We start from the raw sequence: 19,185 nt of genomic DNA on the forward strand, positions 1-19,185 counted from the left end.
CTTTGCTTGTTTTTCTGGCTGGACCACAGCCTGGTATTGACTCTCTGCCTTGAAATGATCGCCCCTGCCTTATAGAACCAACGGGGCCACATCCTACCCATCCAGAAAATGACCTATCTCCACATTCATTGATTTAGGTTTGTTTGCTTTATGTTTGGGGGCTTTTAAAATGCTTTACCTCCTAAAAGAGAAAATTGTCAGCTAGTACCTGTTTCAGATCTGCAGAACCTGGCCACCATCTCTGGAGCACCCTTCATGTAGATGTGGACGTGTTCCTCCCCTGCCAGCTGAGCAACCACAGACATCCTCTGCAGACTGGAGGAAAACGGAAACTGGCGCAAGATGGTGATGGCTTCCACGGGACTCTATGAGTGCATCCAACCAAGGGGCAGTTTTAAGAAGCTTTAAAGTGAGATTTAGCAGATGTGCACCAACAAATAGGGATTACTCTACAACGTACGTGACCCTGAGGTGCCCAGGGACCTCTGTAAAGTGGTAAATTTGCCACAACATTGATATTTTGGGGTTTGGATCTAAGGTGACTCCTTTGCCACATTGTTGGTCTGCAAGGCCCTTCCCCTTACAACCTGGAGAAATCCTAATCACTTTCCAAGCCAAGATCATAGATCAGCTCCTCTGTGGTGCTTCTCCTTCCCAGAAACTGTATTCCCTCCCTCTTCTGGATCCCCCAGGCCCTTTCTTCCATCTGTATTATGGAACTTAGCATATTATATTGCACTTATTTGTACCTATATCACTTTTATCACTTTTATCACTTTTTCTACCAGACTATGTGCTCCTCCACTACAAAGCCAACCACATCTAGTTTTTAAATCTCTCTACCTCCAGCACCTAGCAAGTGCTCTAGATACTTAGATAATGTGTGTTTGTTGAACAAATTAATGGATACATTCAAGAGTGAAGGAATGACTGAACCAACTATGCGAACTGTTAGGATAAAGAAAAAGGAGTACAAAAATATGTGAAATCAGGAAAGTTTCACCAACTTTAAGGGGAAAGAACTCTAAAGATTTAAGGAAGCAAACCATACCTGACTGGCTTTGGGTCCTGGTTTTATTATTATGCTTGAATCTGACATCCCAAATTTACAATAGTCTACATTGCAATCTTCAATTTTCTGTTTTAAAATGAAAGCATTCATAAGACTCCTTGGAGAAAAATAATAAGAAAGAAATATCTCTTATTTGCATTGCACTGTAAACTTTTCAAAGCCTTTTTCACTTATTTTCTTTTCTAGTCCAATTATCTTAATACCTTCATTGTCAAATTCCTGTTGTGTTGAATTATACAAAGGACCTTATTGTAGAATGTCAAAAAGCCAGAGATACAGTGAATTCATTTAAATAGTAATTGATGGAAGAAGTGCTAGCTACAGGTTGATGGTGCTTCCTAAATGGTTATGTCTAGTAATTGGAAGTAGGTTTAAAAGGAGATCTACTCTCCAATATCGCCAAGCATATTAGCTCTCAGATGAGTTAAAATTGGGTACTGAGATAAACATGAGGCTATTTCTTATGCCATATCTATGCCACTAGCCTAGTTTGTTAGCTATATATTCAGCATGTTAGCTTCTAGCAAGTTAGAAAACACATTCGAAAATGATTTGTATTTTTTGCATGTTACATCAGTAGTGGATAGACTTCTGAGAAGCTAGTATTAATCTAAAATATGGGGAAAGCAAATGAATATATACGTAGTGGAAGACAGAAAATAGGAGAGAGTTTCTGGTCTCCACTCTATCACTTACTTGTTTAACCTTGGAGACATCTCTTCATTTCTCCAGATCTCAGTTTCTTCTGAAAAATATTCTAACCTCCTTTCTAGTGCTAAAATTCTTACGGTTCATAGGGACATTTTCATTCCCTCTTATGTTTAGTGGAAGCCTTCAAATTACCAAAAGGTATTCAACTCAAGACTACTTCTGACTCAGCATTAATGTTTCTCCTGATTGTCTTAAACACAATGAATAATCTATCATTTTTACATGGACTTTTTGGGGGAGAGCGAGTAGAAACACTGTTCTCATAGACAGTTCTTACAGAATTAATACCCAAGATTTATGCTAACAGATAAGACCCTGGTTTGTATGTCATTTGTGCAGACAGACTGATCTTCCATGAATGGAGAAAGGAACACTGTGCGACCAGGACCAAGGTCACATTTAGGAACAGTGACCCTGTGTACCTCATCACTGTGTCAACTCTAATGATACTGGTAAGGACATTGCTTATAAGTACAAGGATTCCTATCTCTTTTGATTCCTATTCTTGTAAGCAAGTCGAGGAACTTCATGGAGGGCAGTAGATGTATTTAATTAATTAATTAGTCAGACCTCTTATCATTTAGCATTTTATAGTGTTCAATGTGCCTGCAAATTCACTCTGTCAATGCTCAACACAACTCCATGAATGGGACTTTATTATCCCAAATGAGGTAATAGACTCAGAGTGTTGGCTCTGCATTCTAGTTCACACAGCTAGAGAACAGGGGAGTAGAGAGTTCATCCCATCATGTCATGACAGTCTCCTTTGACTGTCATTCATACTCAGGACAATTGAAGTAGTTGGAACCAGAGTCTTTTAGTGCAGTTCCTTAATTGCATAGCTACATTTCAAGAAGCTAGTGGCTACTGTATAGGAGAGCACGAATCGAAAACATTTTTGCCTTCGCAGAAAGTTCTATTGGGCAGCACTGTTCTAGGCTACTGTTTCCCTGAGGTGTTCTGGAGAACATTTGGACAAAGATATGGTCTGTCAATAAGGTTTCTGTGGTCAAATAGATTTGCTAAATGCAGCATACTACATTTTCTTCTTGATTATTCACAAAGTCCTACAGTATGTTGAAGAAATACTGCAGTCAAGAAACTGATACAACTTTGTTTAAATAGAAGTTCCCAAATATATTTGATTATTCTCCTTTTCATGTTGCACTCATTAATAGAGTTCTTTGGAGTAGAAGTTGGGAAAATCTGGCAGGATCAGACCTTCATCACACATTTTTTTATTACTCTTTTCTGGGTTTTAACAGAAGTTAGAAAAGCTTTAACACTCAGTAAGAATTTCATCACATTTTCCTCATTCAATTAAAGCAAGAAACTATCACCTTACCCAGGCAGTCCCCTCAAACATTTTGAGGTCCAGAGGGTCTCCCTGGACCTTACCCTCGAGAAGGATCAGAGAGTGGCAGCTGGCCATGGCCGCACACAGTGGGCCCCACGGCAAAGCCCTGCCCGAAGCAAAACTGTGAACTTCTTGGAAACTGGCAAAGAAGATAATCAGTAAGTTAAGGTCCTCAAGAAAATCATTTGGCACACACTGTCCCTTAACTCTTTTGAAGGTAGAGCTTCAGTCATGCAACTTTTGTGCTCAAAATTCCTCAAAGGCCCCCATTCCCTGTATGACAAAGTCCAAACTCCTTTGCCTGCCATTCATGACACTGACTGCTCCATTTCTAACTAGCCTTACAGCTTCTACTTCTAATATCCTTTATGTTCTGGAGTCTATAGCCAAATTAAACTCCTTGCTATTCTATATTTGTCCAGGGACTTCCCTGCCCTTGAGTCTCAGTTTACTTGGCTCCTAATTTTCTAATTGGAGTATTCTGCCTGCAGAATGATCTTTATAAAACCTTCCTTTGAGTTGGATGTGAATGGACTTCTCAACAGAGTTTGCCACTGGCTAATCAATACTATAATTTCAGAGGGCTTAGATATAATCACAGGGAATGTTGTCATGCTATTCGCAGCCAACCCACATAGTGGCAGAATTGTGGGAAGGCGGATGAGCAGACAGCTCAGAGCTAATACCTGCAAACTCTGTGAGCTGGCTCTAGAAAGTCACTCTCCCTCCTCTCACCCCTCACACACCCACTGCCTCCAGGCAAGACATGTCTAGGTTAAGGAAGTAGCAGAGATGGGAAAGAAGCCTTGACTGGTGCAGTCAGGTAAAAGCACACATGCACAGAAGCATTTCTCATTATTCAGCCTCTATTTCCTGAACCTCCTAGCCTGGACGTGCCGTGTCTAAAGCCTGTTTTCTTCTTTGTCTATATAGACTGGTTCCATTTACCTTCCTCTCCTCCCATTTAGAATGGAATGGTAATTGTGCTTAGTTGTTTCTATTTCCCAAAAAAGCTTCAGAGTGCTAGGTGCATGATAGGGAGAGGGGTGAAAATTGCAAACACCAGTTTCCTTTTTTATACTGTCTGTATGAAGGCCTGCCCAGGCAACCGGGGAGCCAGGAGCTGACACGCAGCCAGTGGGGTTAGCCTAGGTAGTTACTAGAGGCCCAGTCCAGGGTTTCTTCTGCAGCATCCCATGGCCTGTGTGGCCCCTGTTGCACCCAGCATCGTCATTGTCTTGGAAGCCTCTGCATGACTCCTCTGACAGTCTCAGCCATTGTTTGGAACCAAGGTGGGGAACCCAGTGCCTTAGAGCAGAGGACATCTCTGCACTCAGACTCTGAAGGCAGGTCTTAGCCCCATAGGGAAGGGAGCAAGGAGCACAGGGCACTCTGCCAGTTCTGCTCTGAGGTGGGCATCTATGCCATCGCACTCTCCCTCCCTAGATGCAGCTTGTAGCTTGTAGTATCTGTGTCCAAGTTCTTGCCATACCCTCTTCAAACCTATCTCAAATACCATCTTTTTCTAGATCTACTGATTTTCTGAAATAATTTCTACCATTTGCCCATCATGTTATTATAAAAACAAGTAATGTGCATTACATCACACAATCACTATTGTTTCTCCTCTACTCTGATATTTATGCTTTACTGGCAACACTTTTCATGGCCTATGATGTATATCCCACTAATGTGAAGTTTTGAGAGAGGAAATAGAGTCTTTCTTTTCTAGATTTGCTACCATATTTGCCTACTAGCTGCCCAGGAAGTTTTTGTCCAGTCCCAATTTCATTCTTTGGTCCTCTATTTCATTTATTCAGCTTCTTAATCATCCATGTAATTTTTCATTTGGAATTTGAAGATCTATTCTCCCCGCCCAATTTTGACCTCAGAACTCATTTAATTAAACAAGTTAGAAAAATTGGGAATTGGTTTTAGCCCACTTATATATATGTACATATGTACATATACATACTGAAGTACGGATATGACATTCCTCTCTCACCACAGGACAGATGGAGTTAAGCATCCATCACCAAGGTAACCGCACCAAACACACGCCATTTGCATTAGGAGCCTACCAGTTGTCAGCAGTAGGGACAGTCCCCCAGAGGTCCAGCCCATCTTCTGTAAGAGTGCCAGTCTGAATAAAAATTAGAGTTGGTATTAGCATATGATTTAAAGCTTTTCATGATACTGTGAATTAAACAAAACCTAAGCTTCCAGAAAATTACACTATATCTAGTATTCAATGCTTGTTGTAAGCACCAAGTTTTAAATCAGAAACAAAGATTAGACAGGTGACAAATGATCTCTGAAAGACCATGTTGATAATTAGATGATTAAATTACCAATTATAACAACAAAATGCAAGTGTTTTGTTTTGTTTTTATTTGTTTATTATTGTAACTGATTGTTGGTGTTAAATGGGAGAAAGTTCAGTGAATGGAAATGCAGCAAGACCCAGCTCAAGCTTGACATTTTAGATGGCACCTGCTGTCATTCTGAAGCAGAGCTCAGGACTTTTTTCTTTCTTTTCAAGATTGTTTAGTTCACAGTTTGCCATCTGGTTCACAGCAATTTTCTAAAAATATGGGTGACATGGTGGCTATCCAGATTGATAATGAAATGTTGATATGGGGTTTTGAGACTATAGAGAGAAACTAAATGCTAATAATAAATATTAATTAAAGCCCACGAATGGGTTTTGTTGTTAGATTAAGAGGAAAATGGTCAAGGGATTTGATTTGTTATACTATGGGAGAGTATTTGTCAGATAATGTAACAGCGAAAGCAAAATGGAATGGAGTACTATCACAGCACTTTTAATTTCCTCATTGCTTCTCAGTTATTCATTAATTACAGACCCTGGTGTCTTTATGAGGCAGGCTAACAACATCAGGCCTGCTTAACATCGAGTAAGTGTAAGTGGAGTTGGCTACAAGCCACTTTAGCACTGTCAAAGCAGAGAGGAGCATTACAAAGCACTGTGCTATATCCTCTTTCAACACTGATACCCAGGTCTCTGACACCCTTTTTTTTTTTTTTAAGGTCATCTCTGTATATTACACTGGATTTTCTGGTTTTCTATCAAATGAGGTCTTCTACCATCATACCACATTACATCAGCACAATACTTTACAGTGAAGTAAATGCTTTCAAATCTTACAACTGAATCCACTGGGTAGAGACATTCTCGTTTTAGAGGTGAAATGAGCAGCCTAAAGGCATAGGGTATATCCAGAACACAGGCCATTTAGAGTCTTCCACTTAGAAATACAAGTTAATTCCGCAAGGTATGTGGAAAGACAACGTCCATTCTGCATCTCCAGAATAAAGAATTAAGGAAATCTTTGATTTTTGCATTCAGTTGGACTTCACAGAGAGTGAACATGCTTGCTTGGAAAACAACAATAAAACTATTTGCTTCACTTCCCTTCCATATTTTATAAGGACCCAACCCATGTATTTAGATTCTAAATCCCCTAAAGTTGGTCCATTTCAAAAAGAGTTAGTAAATTAATTCAATCTGATTTGTTTCCTAATGACTAGATTATGTTTTGAAACATCAATATTTCGAACATGAAAACAGAGATGATGCTGCAGCAAAACAGAAATGGACCCATGTTATTTCTGTTAGAGAAAATGACCCTTATACAAAAAAACTACCCATAAATAGAAAGAGAACTGAAGTATGTTTGAGGTTTTAAATGGAATAAGATAGAAAATGAAAACTCCTTAACATAAACACAAACCTGGGCTTGAGTTGAATTTAACAGAGAAAAAAAAGGATAGAAGTTGTTATAGAGAATTGATAGTAAAACCAACATAACTAGAATTATGTATGGGAACAAAAGTACTCAGAAGCCCAGTAGTAGAGATCTTCTAAATCAAAATAATACTATATGGAAATTCAATTAATTGTGGTGTGTGTTTTGTTCCAACATCATGTTGAATGAGTTTTATAATGTGAAAGTTGAAAGGAAATTTAGGAATTAATTGTAGTTCAACATTCTTATCTTAAAAAGTCACAGAAAAACTTGGTGTCAAATTCAGGATTAGACTTCTCACTTTGCTGATTCCCTATCAAAAGTTCTTTGCACTATGCCCTGCAGTCATGACATACATAATTGGGCCAAGGATGCCAAGAAAATTTCCTCAGACCTTCTATTATTGGAGTATGTGAGGATGTGGAGGAAAAGATTTTATACAGGAAATCAACTATACTTGTTTCCTTTCAGAAAAATTAGTTTATGAAACAGACCTGTAAAGAACATATTTTATAAATCTTCCTCCCATAATCCAGGCCCTAGTGAGGCTGGTGGGTAAATCATAGGAGTTCCTACCAGAAAACTTCCAAGGTCATGAGATTGGGCCCTGAATCTAAAATGAAGCTATTGTTAAGTTAACCCACTTGGCTTATAACTGCTGGCAATGGAAGACCTTCTTTGCCCAAACAAAACTCAAGGGAGTAGAACTCAAATTATTGAAGAGATGCCACATCTGACTGGTGACCAAAAAGTCAATGCTACCTCATGGGTCTCTCCAGTTTGTCCTCTACTCTCCATTCTTGTCTTCATTGCCTAGGACAATATATTAACTTTTTAATTGCCCCTGTATGGTTTCCAAACAGGTCTCCTATCTCAGTCCTGTCTCCTTCCCATCCTGTTACCAATTTTCCCAGATTCACTATATAAAACACATCTATAAAAATGTCATTGGCTTCCATTTTCCTTCAAGACAAAGCACCACTCAACTTGGCACGACGCGCCCTTAACTATTGGTGTCTCCCTCTGTAGCTCCGCTCCCTGGCAGACAGGCTACCTTCCAGCCCTACCCTGCTGCCCTCTGCTCCCCACCTGCCCCAGGCCCTTCACAGCACTGCACTTCTGAACTGCTCTCTTCAGACCCTGGAACCCATTCCCTCCTCTTAGCCCACACAACAATGAAAGCCACAAGTCAATGGTTCCTACTACCTGTAGCAGATAACTGTGCCCTGCAGCTTTGCTCAGACCTCTGGAAAGCATGCATCACCTGGCATTATCATTGTTTTCACTTCTGTTCTCCCTGTTTCCTCAGGTAAACCATGAGTTGTTCGAGAGCTGGGAACATCTTAATGGGGCTTCTAACAGCACTGTGATGGCTTTCCACCAGTGTGCTTTAACTAAGAAAATGGCAAAAATAGGCTTCCTTGAGCGATTATTCAAATGCAAATGAACTAAGGACACAGAGGCGCCAAGCCAGGTCCACTGCACTAAACAGTTAGACTGGCCTGGCCAAGTTGAGGGCACCATCTGAGCAGCAGGGGTTCCCCTGAAGGCCCTCCAGGGGCCCCACAGGAGAACCATGGGAGAGGTCTCAGGACCTGCCCCACGGCAGCAGGCCACCCATCTGGCATAGACTCCTCCTCTGTCACCTTTCTGGGTCCCTAAGCACTCACAAGACCTTCCCTATATCCCTGAGCCCTGATCTTTGAGGAAACAAAAGGAAAAGAGGGGCAGAACTTGTCATTGTCTGCTCTCACTTCCCCTTCCTAAAGAAGCAAAGGAGGAGAAAGGATTATATTCACTCAAGCTCTGGACACTGCAGCTGAGAGAACAGATATTTTCTTCAAAATTTTGCCAGAAAAAATCCAAACATTGACCAGAAGAGATTCTTTGAAACCCAAAACCCAAAGCAGGCACGAAATTATTTAATTTCACAGGGACAAAACACATGATGTGATGGCTAAACCTCTCCTCAGTAAAGTGAGCTTCTAGACCCTGCCTTCACTGTAGCTCACGGCAGGGTCTTCACTGGCCTCAGTGTTCCCATCTGTAAAATGAGGGCGCTGGACTAGGAATTCTCTGTGGCCCGTCCCAGCCGGCTCTGCTGTGCCTTGAAATCATTAACCTCCCACCTGGAAGTTTGGATCATACTTTGTCAAAGCACACGAGGTTTATTTGCCCACACATATTGATTCTCTGTGGGGAGATACAGAAGATTTTCTTTTTCTTCAGCCTCTTCTGTGCATACACGATGCCTGTGGTGAGGGCTGCTGGCAGCACGGGCGGGACAGTCACGGTCAAGAGGAGCAAGGCCATAGGCACAGTATCTTTAGCAGAGACCTGCAGAGGGGAGGGAGGTGAAGGTCAGCCCAGAAGAGAAGGCTGGTCGCCGAATGGTGCCGTCTTCCTTCTCACTACAGGAGCCCTCACCTCTTTGACTCAAAATACTCCTGGCAGGGCTGAGTGATCCTGGGGCTGTAACCAAGGAATAAAATACTTGGGAAACGGACTTTGGCCCAGTGGTTAGGGCATCCGTCTACCATATGGGAGGCCCGCGGTTCAAACCCCGGGCCTCCTTGACCCGTGTGGAGCTGCCCATGCGCAGTGCTGATGTGCGCAAGGAGTGCCGTGCCACGCAAGGGTGTCCCCCGCGTGGGGGAGCTCCACGCACAAGGAGTGCGCCCGTGAGGAAAGCCGCCCAGCGCGAAGGAAGGAGCAGCCTGTCGAGGAATGGCGCCGCCCACACTTCCCATGCCGCTGACGACAACAGAAGCGGACAAAGAAACAAGACGCAGCAAATAGACACCAAGAACAGACAACCAGGGGAGGGGGGGAAATTAAATAAATAAATAAATCTTTAAAAAAATAAAAAAATAAAATAAAATACTTGTCTCCCATACGGGAGAAAGGAGACACCCGATCCTATTCCATATCCTTCCTGACCTTTCCTGACTCTGTTTCTCTCCACTTAACATTTCCTCTGCCCAGAGAGCCTGCTTTTTCTCTACCATCACACCCCCTGGGCTAACCAGGCATTTGGTCTGGTTTTTGGTTATAATAGCTCATGCGAGACCCTGACTTTTGGTTTATAAATATATAGGTATTTATAAATATCTCTCCCCCACTAGTCTACAGACTTCTTGGATGCAGCAGTTGTGGCTTTTCCTTCCTTGAAGTTCCCGAGTCCAGGATATATCTGGCACAGAGGAAGGGCTCAGCACACATATTTAACAAATGGCAAACTGATTAAAAAATATGGCCAAGATTCTTCCAAGATCCCATCATATATTACTGGCTATAGGGAACTCAATAATAAAAATAATTTGCTGTTATTAGACACTGGCTCTGGGGCAGACACTGTGCCAAGGCACATATAAAGTTCTATTTACTCCTCACTATCAACACTATGATGTAAATGCTGTTATTTTCTCCACTTAACAGGCAAAGGACTGAGGCTTAAAAATATAAATAACTTTCCCAAGATGGCATGCGAGGTAAGTGGTGAGATCTGAACCCTAGTCTGTCCAACTCCTAGGCACCAACACCTGACCAGTGTGTTATATTATCAAGCCAATTCCCTGTGAGTCTGGATGCCAAGCAGCTTGGCAGAGGAGGCTCAGAGGTCACTGACAAGGCTAATCAGATCACAGTGTAGCTTGTTTTATTTTTCACATGCTCTAGATATTAATGGCTCTACAGTCCACAACCTTGTCTATGTTTTTATAAAATTAACTACCCTTTTAGTCATAGTTGGCAACATAGATTCAAGTTCAGTAACAATGATTACTGGCTTTTGTCTAATCTTCATTTATCACAAAAGCCATTGTTCTTGCTTTCCTCCACCACAGCCACAGAAGAAGTTTGACCTCGAGGACTCACCCTCATCTCACAGCCGATAGGTCCACAAGTGCTGATCCATAGGCAAACGGAGTCTGGGATTAGTTTTGTTGCTGTACTATATATTGGATGTTGACCCCTGCCCAGGAAACCTTCATTCCCAGTTACAATCAAAGCTTCCCTGCTGCTCAGATGAAATTGGCACATGGCCTCAAATAACAGCTCCAGTGGCCTTGACTTCTTTCTACATAGCTCTTTTCTGCCTCTATTCAAATAGTGACAAAATGTCCTGCCCTCCTCTGTTATTCCTTGCTCTAAAAATTCTTACCACTGTATCTTTGCCCAACAATACTCACCCCCAACACATACTCACACACACACCCTCATACACACTTAGAGAGAGAGAACAACATGCTACACCACCAGTTTGAGCATTCTAATTAAGCCAGGCCTGTCCAGGTTGGACCCTTAGGTACCTTCCTTTGGGCCTATTTATTCACAATTTCCTCTCTCCCCTACCTGTCCACGCTGCTAAGATCCGCCCTGTCTTACAGTATAGACTGCATGGTTCACTACAGAATCAGACTCTCACGACCAGAAAGGACCAAGTGAACCCAACCAGAACACATTAGCAACCCACTGACTGAATGGGATGTTAGGTATTATGTGGGGCAAGGTGCACTTCCAAATGTTGAGGAAGAAGTTCTAACTTTTAGACAAGGCATTCAAGATCCCCTTCAATCTGATCTACTAGTACTTTGCTAGCTTTATCTCCTAACTGCTTACTAATTCCAAAAGACCCCTGTGCATTTCTTCCTTTGTGTTTTGCTGATTCAAATTAACATGCCCTTCCCATTATCTGATATGATTGACTAAATCTTCCCCATTATATCAGGCTTGAGAAAAGTGTATTTCCTCTGAGACTATTTGGGCATGGTTATCACACATGCGGCACATGCAGTAGTAACCCTTATCCCCATCAGGTGGTTAAAGTTGCGGATGAACTTTACAGCTTTTCACAGTTGTACTATCTAATGCAATTGCCACTAACCATATGTGGCTATTTCAATTTACATTAATTAAATGGGAATAAAATTAAAAATTCATTTCCTCAGTCACCCTATCCACGTGTGGCTAAGGGCTACCATTTGGATGGTAAAGATATGAAATATTTCTACCATCTAAGGGAGCTCTGTTGGACAGCACTGATTCACAGAATGATAGTAGTATGAGGTAACCTATCTAACCCTCTTGAGTTAGGTCAGTTTCTTAGAGAAAGCTGTGTATTGAAAAGCCTTACTTCCAGTACTTACTCCATGGTACATATACACCCCAAGGGCATAGAAAAAACCGATGACACCCAGGCAGGCCAGGAACACTATGAAATTGAAGGCATCACTATACAGTTTGAAGTTCAGAGGCCGGGGATAGAGGATGGATCTTACCAAGTCACCTTTGGCTGTATTGTAACCTGCAGGAAGAGAATCACAAGTGGAGTAAGCTTCTTTAATACAGTTGCCCCCAAAACCAAAAATGGTTTGGAATGCATTAAGGAATTAAAAGGGGTTGAGTAAGGAATGAAAATGGCATTGCTGTGACCTGATACTTGATTTGCATTTATTGTTCTTATAAGGCGCCAGGAGCAATAAATGGTATCCATTTAGCCCTGTGTAATTTCTCTTGCTCTGGGAGTCAGTGCTTTGGTGGCTGAAACAGTGCAGCTCACCTATTCACCTGTGAAGTTGAGGAAACAAGGACAAGGGAGTTGAAGAATGCAGTGACTAGAGAAGATGAGCCATCAAGAAAAGAAGAGCAGACGTGTTGAAAAATAATACAAAATTAAAAGAAAAGGAAAGCAAGAGGGCAAGCAATTTCTTAAAAATAGATATTCGTATATCTGAAGGTGACACAGGTGGAGATATCTAGCAGGGAGTATGAAATAAAAGCCCAGCAACCAACTCCTCGAAAGGAAAAAAGTCCCCATAATGTTGACATTATATTCTTAGAAATCAGTCAGAGGGGGCTAGAGAGAAAAGAGAAGAAGCCTATGGACACATACAAAAGCAAAAAAATGGTTTTGCCTTTGAGGAAATTAATTTCATCCATGTATACCCTTCATTACATACAAAAGTTTAACAAGGAACCATTCAGTTGGAAATGGGGGTAATTTAGAAAAATAAGGGTCTGATTGGAAAAACTTGTGGCTGTTATTACCAGAATGTAACAAGCTCCATAGTCCTAAACAAAATTTTTCTAACCCAAATCCCCCTACCCAAATTTAGACTAAATTTACAAAAGTAGAATCTACGAACCTGTTTGCAAAACGACTGCTCTTACAGGCCCCTGACCAGAGGGTTTCACTTGGATAACTTCTGTTCCACAAAAAAGGACGTGTCTCCGATAGTCCTCCAGGCTGTGCAATTTCCAGGGCATGGTATTCTCCATTTGGGGCAATGGTGTCTTTGCAACAGGTATACTTTCTCCTAAAGAAGATTGCATTTTGTTGATTCCACATGAACTCAGATAATTATTTAGAGCTGTCACTCACAAGTTTCAAGAAATTATGAAAACCACAACTAATACAGTTTTAATGCTCATCCCATGAGTTAGATGATAGTTCTTAGGGTGCAAGCAATGGCAAACTTGATGATATTTCTAATATTTATCAAGATCTATCATTCTGAGACCTAGCCTGCCTGGTGAGATGTTATAATTTTAAAGAATTTTATTTTAGCTGAGAGTTGTCACTCAATCATTTCCCCAAGTGTTTAAGCCCACAATGGTTGGCCATGGAGCAGCTATGAAGTATGCAAATAGCTGTGACTATTTGCCTTTCATTCCATCATTTTTTCTTCCATCCATCCATCCATCCATCCATCCATCCATCCATCCATCCATCCATCCATTACCATTCATTTGCCAAATACTTTAAGTGCTTATTCTATGAGGCAGAAAATAATGATGAATGAGAGAGACAGAAATCCTGGCCTTATAAAACTCATGGAACCAAGTTAGTAAACAGTTAATTAAAATAAAATAATGTAAGTATTTGGCAGTAGTACCAGGTGATTTGAGGATCTGACCCAAAACGGAGATCAGGAAAGATTTCCTAGACAATTTATAAATGACATCTTGAAAGGAGAATATGACCAACCAGATCAAGAAAGAGAGAAAGGAGTTCTTAGAAGAAGTAAAAGAAAGAGCACTGTATGCTCAGGGCACTAGAGTTGAGGATATTTTGGACCTTGAATGAGAGGGTGGAGGTAAGCAGTCCTGGAAATACAAAGATGAAGGAGAAGTGATCCCTCCATAAAATCTATAAAATATCCTTCATGAATATTTTGGAGTGTGCAGTTGAGACAGAAACTAATTTAACAGGACAAGGCCTCTCTTTTCACTTTCTGAATGATCTCAGCTTTCACTACCATTGATTAGCACTTCTAAATAGATAAGCACATCACGAATGTCTAGCTTCATCTTTCTTCTCTCCTAAGTTTTGTTCTGTTTTTTCCCAGTTGTTGGTTACTCATTCCAACCAGGATATCTCACTAGCCTCTCCAACTCAACATATCTAAAATCATATCAAATACTGAATCCCTAGGAAAGCAGACATGGCTCAACTGATAGAGCGTCGGTCTACCATATGGAGGGTCCAGGGTTCGATCCGCAGGGCCTCCCGACCTATGTGATAAGCTGGCCCATGCAGAGTGCTGCCGTGCACAAGGAGTATCGTGCCACACAGGGGCACCCCCACATAGGGGTGCCCTACGTGCAAGGGGCACTCCCCGCAAGGAGAGCCGCCCCATGTGAAAAAAGAGCAGCCTGCCCAGGAGCGGCGCCACACACATAGAGAGCTGACAAAGCAAGATGATGCAACAAAAAGAGACGCAGTTTCCCAGTGCCACCGGATAACGCAAACGGATGCAGAAGAACACACAGTGAATGGACACAGAGAGCAGACAACAGGGGGATAGGGGAGAGAAATAAATAAAAAATAAATCTTTGAAAAAAAACCAAAAAACTTCATCCCTAAACCTCCTCTTGACTTTCCTGTTTCACTTATGATATCACCATTTTGCTGAGTCACAGACTTAATATCTCAGAATCCTCTCTGTGTCCTCCTCTCTCCATGCTCTGCCCACTCATGGAATGATTCTCCAGGCCCTTTTGTGTCTTCTTTCTGAGTGTGTCTCTTGGAGCCTACCTTGGACTCTTGTCTCTAGACCCCAATTACTTCACTGGCAAACACTGAGTCATGGTGATTACAGGGCCTTAGCTGTGACTTGCTTAGCTCTTTGAAGGACAAACATATTCTCTGGATAGTTACTTGAGGGTAGAGTTGGAATTAATGCATCTTTTTTTGATTTTTGAGTATCTCAACCACAATCTGCTCACTGATCTCCTAATTGAACTCTCCCCTCCAGTCTCCCCTTCCCTTTCATTTTCCCATATTATTTCCAGATAAATCTTATCAAAGCCCTTTTTTGTCATCACATTATCTTGGCCAAAATTCCTTAGGCTTTCCCATTGTCATTACTAAATAGAACGTACCACAATCAGAACGTAGATGCCTGCTATTCCCTATACAAGCTCCTGCTAACTTAGGCCAGTCACATTTCCTATCAAGACTCCCCTTTCCCCGTACCATTCCTTTGTCTTTCCCTGGTGACTGCAGGACAAGATATATTTAAGGTACAAAGAAAATTAACTCAGAGTTCAAAAGAGATGAATTTCAGAGACAAAATTTAAAATGTCACCCAAATTTCCTGGTTTCCAGATTTGAAGAGCCTTAGAGTGAATTTAAAATTCCATCAGTCATTTGCTAAGTGTACACTTAGCACTTAGCAAGATATCTTGTCATATTTCTAATTTGAAGATAGGATGATATGAATTAAAATTATACAAGTTTATTAGGTTGGTGTAAAAGTAATTGTGGTGTTGTATTGTTGAAATTTGCCTTTTGATATTGGAATACATTCTTAAATAAATGTGGTTGTTATACATTGTTTTAATGTGCATTCTCACTTTATGTTTTTTTGCTAATGACTTATTACTTGCTGCTTATTTTATATTTATTTTATGCTATGCAAATGATGTTAGAAAAAAAGCAAATTCAAGCAATTTTCTTATTTGAGTTCAAAATGAATTATAAAGCAGTGGACACAACTCACAACATCAGCAACGCATTTGGTCCAGGAACTGCTAACAAACATACAGTGCAATGATGGTTCAAGAAGTTTTGCAAAGGAGAGGAGAGTCTTGAAGATGAGGAGCATAGTGGCCAGTCATCGGAGGTTGACAGCAACCTACTGAGAGCAACCATCAAGATCCTCTTACAACTATACCAGAAGTTGCCAAAGAACTCAAGTCAACCATTCTATGGTTGCTTGGCATTTGAAACAAAGTGGAAAGGTGAAAAAGCTCAATAAATGGGTGCCTCATGAGCTGACCGAAAATTTAAAAAATTGTTTTGAAGTGTTGTCTTCTCTTATTCTACGCAACAAAAATGAACAATTTCTCAATCAGATTGTGATGTGTGATGAAAAGTGGATTTTATATGATAACTGGTGATGATCATCTCAGTGATTGGACTGAGAAGAAGCTCCAAAGATTTCCCAAAGACAAAATTTCACCAAAAAAAGATCATCGTCGCTGTTTGGTAGACTGCTGCTGGTCTGATCCACTTCAGTTTCTGAATCCTGGAGAAACCATTACATCTGAGAAGTAAACTCTGCAAATCAATGAGTTGCACCAGAGGGGAAGCAGACTTGGTCCAGTGGTTAGGGCGGTTCAAACCCCGGGCCTCCTTGACCAGTGTGGAGCTGGCCCATGCACAGTGCTGATGTGCGCAAGGAGTGCCCTGCCACGCAGGGGTGTCCCCACGTAGGGGAGCCCCACGCGCAGGGAGTGCGCCCCATAGGGAGAGCCGCCCAGCATGAAAGAAAGTGCAGCCTGCCCAAGAATGGCGCCGCACACACGGAGAGCTGACACAACAAGATGACGCAACAAAAAGAAACACAGATTCCCGTGCCGCTGACAACAACAGAAGTGGACAAAGAAGATGCAGCGGATGGACACAGAGAACATACAACCGGGGTGGGGGGGGGTCAGGGGAAGGGGAGAGAAATAAATAAATAAATAAACCTTTAAAAAAAAAAATGAGATGCATCAAAAACTGCAACACCTGCAGTCAACTTAGAAAGGGCCCGATTCTTCTCCACAGCAACACCCAACTATATATCGCACAACCAGAGCTTCAAAAGTTGAACGAATTGGACTATGAAATTTTGCCTCATCTGCCATATTTACCTGACCTTTTGCCAACCGACTACCACTTCTTCAAGCATCTCAACAACGTTTTGTAGGGAAAACACTTCCACAATCAGTAGGATGCAGAAAATACTTTCCAAGAGTTCATTGAATCCTGAAGCATGGATTTTTATGCTACAGGAATCAACAAACTTATTTCTCATTGGCAAAAATGTGTTGATTATAATGGTTCCTATTTTGATTAATAAGGATGTGTTTGAGCCTAGTTATAATGATTTAAAATTCACTGTATGAAATCACAATTTCTTTTGCACCAACCTAGTATGTCTTACTGTGCTTTCTATGCAATAACTGAGGAAAGGGAATATGACAGTTATACTTTTTATATTCTTCATTTTCCCTATTGGTATGTAGTAGTTTTAAAACATATATTTTTGTTCAGTGCATGGCTGAGTTAAATAAAAACAATTACCAAGGTTTTCCTGTGATTGGCTTTTCCACATAGTTTCATATAGGTGCATATTTGATATCCTAAGGTATAAGAAGCTGTAACATTTTATTCGTGGTCTCAAATATTCTTCAGGAACTTCCTTTGGCCAGACATTGTCCCTAAACCATTTTCCTCAAAATGATTATGATATCTTATCCATTGTGTGCATTAAAACTTATCAGCTGCATTCTAAATGGCTTTGTAAAAGGGATAGAACTCTTCAAAATGCTTTGAAGCCTTTTTTTTTAACCTACAGCATTGAATTCTTCTTAATAATGAGTGTAAAAGCCTGATATTTAAAGATAATTTCAAATTTCTGCCTTTGGATCACAGAATAGTAATCCACAATGCAGGTTTAGACTAATATTACAAACATTTTCTGTACACACAACCGAGGGTAGTAGGGAACGCTCAGATATTTGGTCAATGAGAAAGGGAGACAATATTGGAGACAATATGTACCACAGATAACTCTCAAATCAGATAATTATACACAGAGATGATGTTCAAGCCTCTTTTACACTATTCACGTATTAATAAGGAGTCATATAACTTGGCCTTTCTTGGAAACTCCAGAAAGCAGGGATTCGTGTGTGAAAGTTGGGGGGGCTAAAGGAGGGTGGGGAGCATTTCAGGAAGAAGTGTGCTCACAGTTAACAATTCCCTTAGCTCAGGAACCTGGAGCTTTTGGCTGATGTGCAATAGAGAGTCTCTCTTTTGACCCCAGTAAACCAGGAGCCCCTGCATGGCGACAGGGTTTGAAATGCCATGTCCTTGTTTATTTATATTCCTTAGACTTCTAGGATGTAAACTTTTTGAGGATGGAGACCATTTCTCCTTTGTATTGGTGACTCTAGCACTCAACACAGTGCCTGGCACATAGTAGGCACTTCTGAGCTTTTATTGAGTGAACAACTGAACAAATGAGTAAGTAAGTGGAAGAAAGAAAAAGAGAAAGAGAATGAGAGAAAAGAGAAAGACAGGAAAAATGGAAGAGAGGGAAAGATCTGCCCTATCAACTGATGATAAGCTTGTATGCCAGGATGTAAATTCGAAATAACCTATTAGGGAAATTCCTATGTGCCCAACCTGAATCATTGCATCCTTCACCATATATGTTTCCAGAAAAATTACTGATCCTGGTAATTAGAGGGATAGTGAAGTGGATTGTGGTAGAGTGAATGTCATCATCTTCTCTGCTACCTCCCCCCCCCACCCCACAGTCAACCCTATGAGAGTGAGGAGGCAGTAGTATAAAAGCCTGGCTTTAAATTTTCATTTTCTTCATAACACTTACAACTATTGGAAAGCTATATTGTTTTTCCATTTTTATGTTATTTCTCCCTCCTAGAATGTTGAACCAGGAGAGCAGAATTTTTTTTTTCCCTTGTACCCCCAGCACCTAGTAGAGTGCCTCGTCCAAAGTAGGGGCTAATAAACATTTGAGTAGATGAATGAATAAACAAATGAATCTAAATCCCATACCCACCATCTACATAGCTTTTAAGCTATGTCACCTTAGGCAAATTACTTGACATATACATAGAGAAAGAGAGAGAAAGAGAGAGTGTCAAGAGAAAATTTGAAAATATTAATACATCTTTCCCTTCCTCTTCCCCCATGATATTCTCATTATCTCTGGATCCCTCCCTTTTTGGAGAGCTAGATCCAGAGGCCATCA

The 19,185-nt window shown here is 41.0% G+C and overlaps 1 protein-coding gene across 1 annotated transcript in view; it reads right to left on the minus strand.

Annotated features, from left to right (window-relative positions):
• Positions 1-19,185, minus strand: part of LOC101410916 (probable cation-transporting ATPase 13A5) — a 304,534-nt gene that overhangs the window by 42,867 nt on the left and 242,482 nt on the right. The window contains exons 39-45 of the mRNA XM_058295542.1: positions 13,057-13,227; positions 12,058-12,215; positions 9,059-9,247; positions 5,222-5,283; positions 3,129-3,279; positions 1,052-1,138; positions 209-365 (exon numbers count right to left, since the gene is read on the minus strand). Of these exons, the coding sequence (XP_058151525.1) occupies positions 209-365; positions 1,052-1,138; positions 3,129-3,279; positions 5,222-5,283; positions 9,059-9,247; positions 12,058-12,215; positions 13,057-13,227 (975 nt within the window). The remainder of the gene's footprint in view (positions 1-208; positions 366-1,051; positions 1,139-3,128; positions 3,280-5,221; positions 5,284-9,058; positions 9,248-12,057; positions 12,216-13,056; positions 13,228-19,185) is intronic.

This window comes from Dasypus novemcinctus, chromosome 4, assembly GCF_030445035.2.
Source record: "Dasypus novemcinctus isolate mDasNov1 chromosome 4, mDasNov1.1.hap2, whole genome shotgun sequence".
Classification (NCBI taxonomy): domain Eukaryota; kingdom Metazoa; phylum Chordata; class Mammalia; order Cingulata; family Dasypodidae; genus Dasypus; species Dasypus novemcinctus.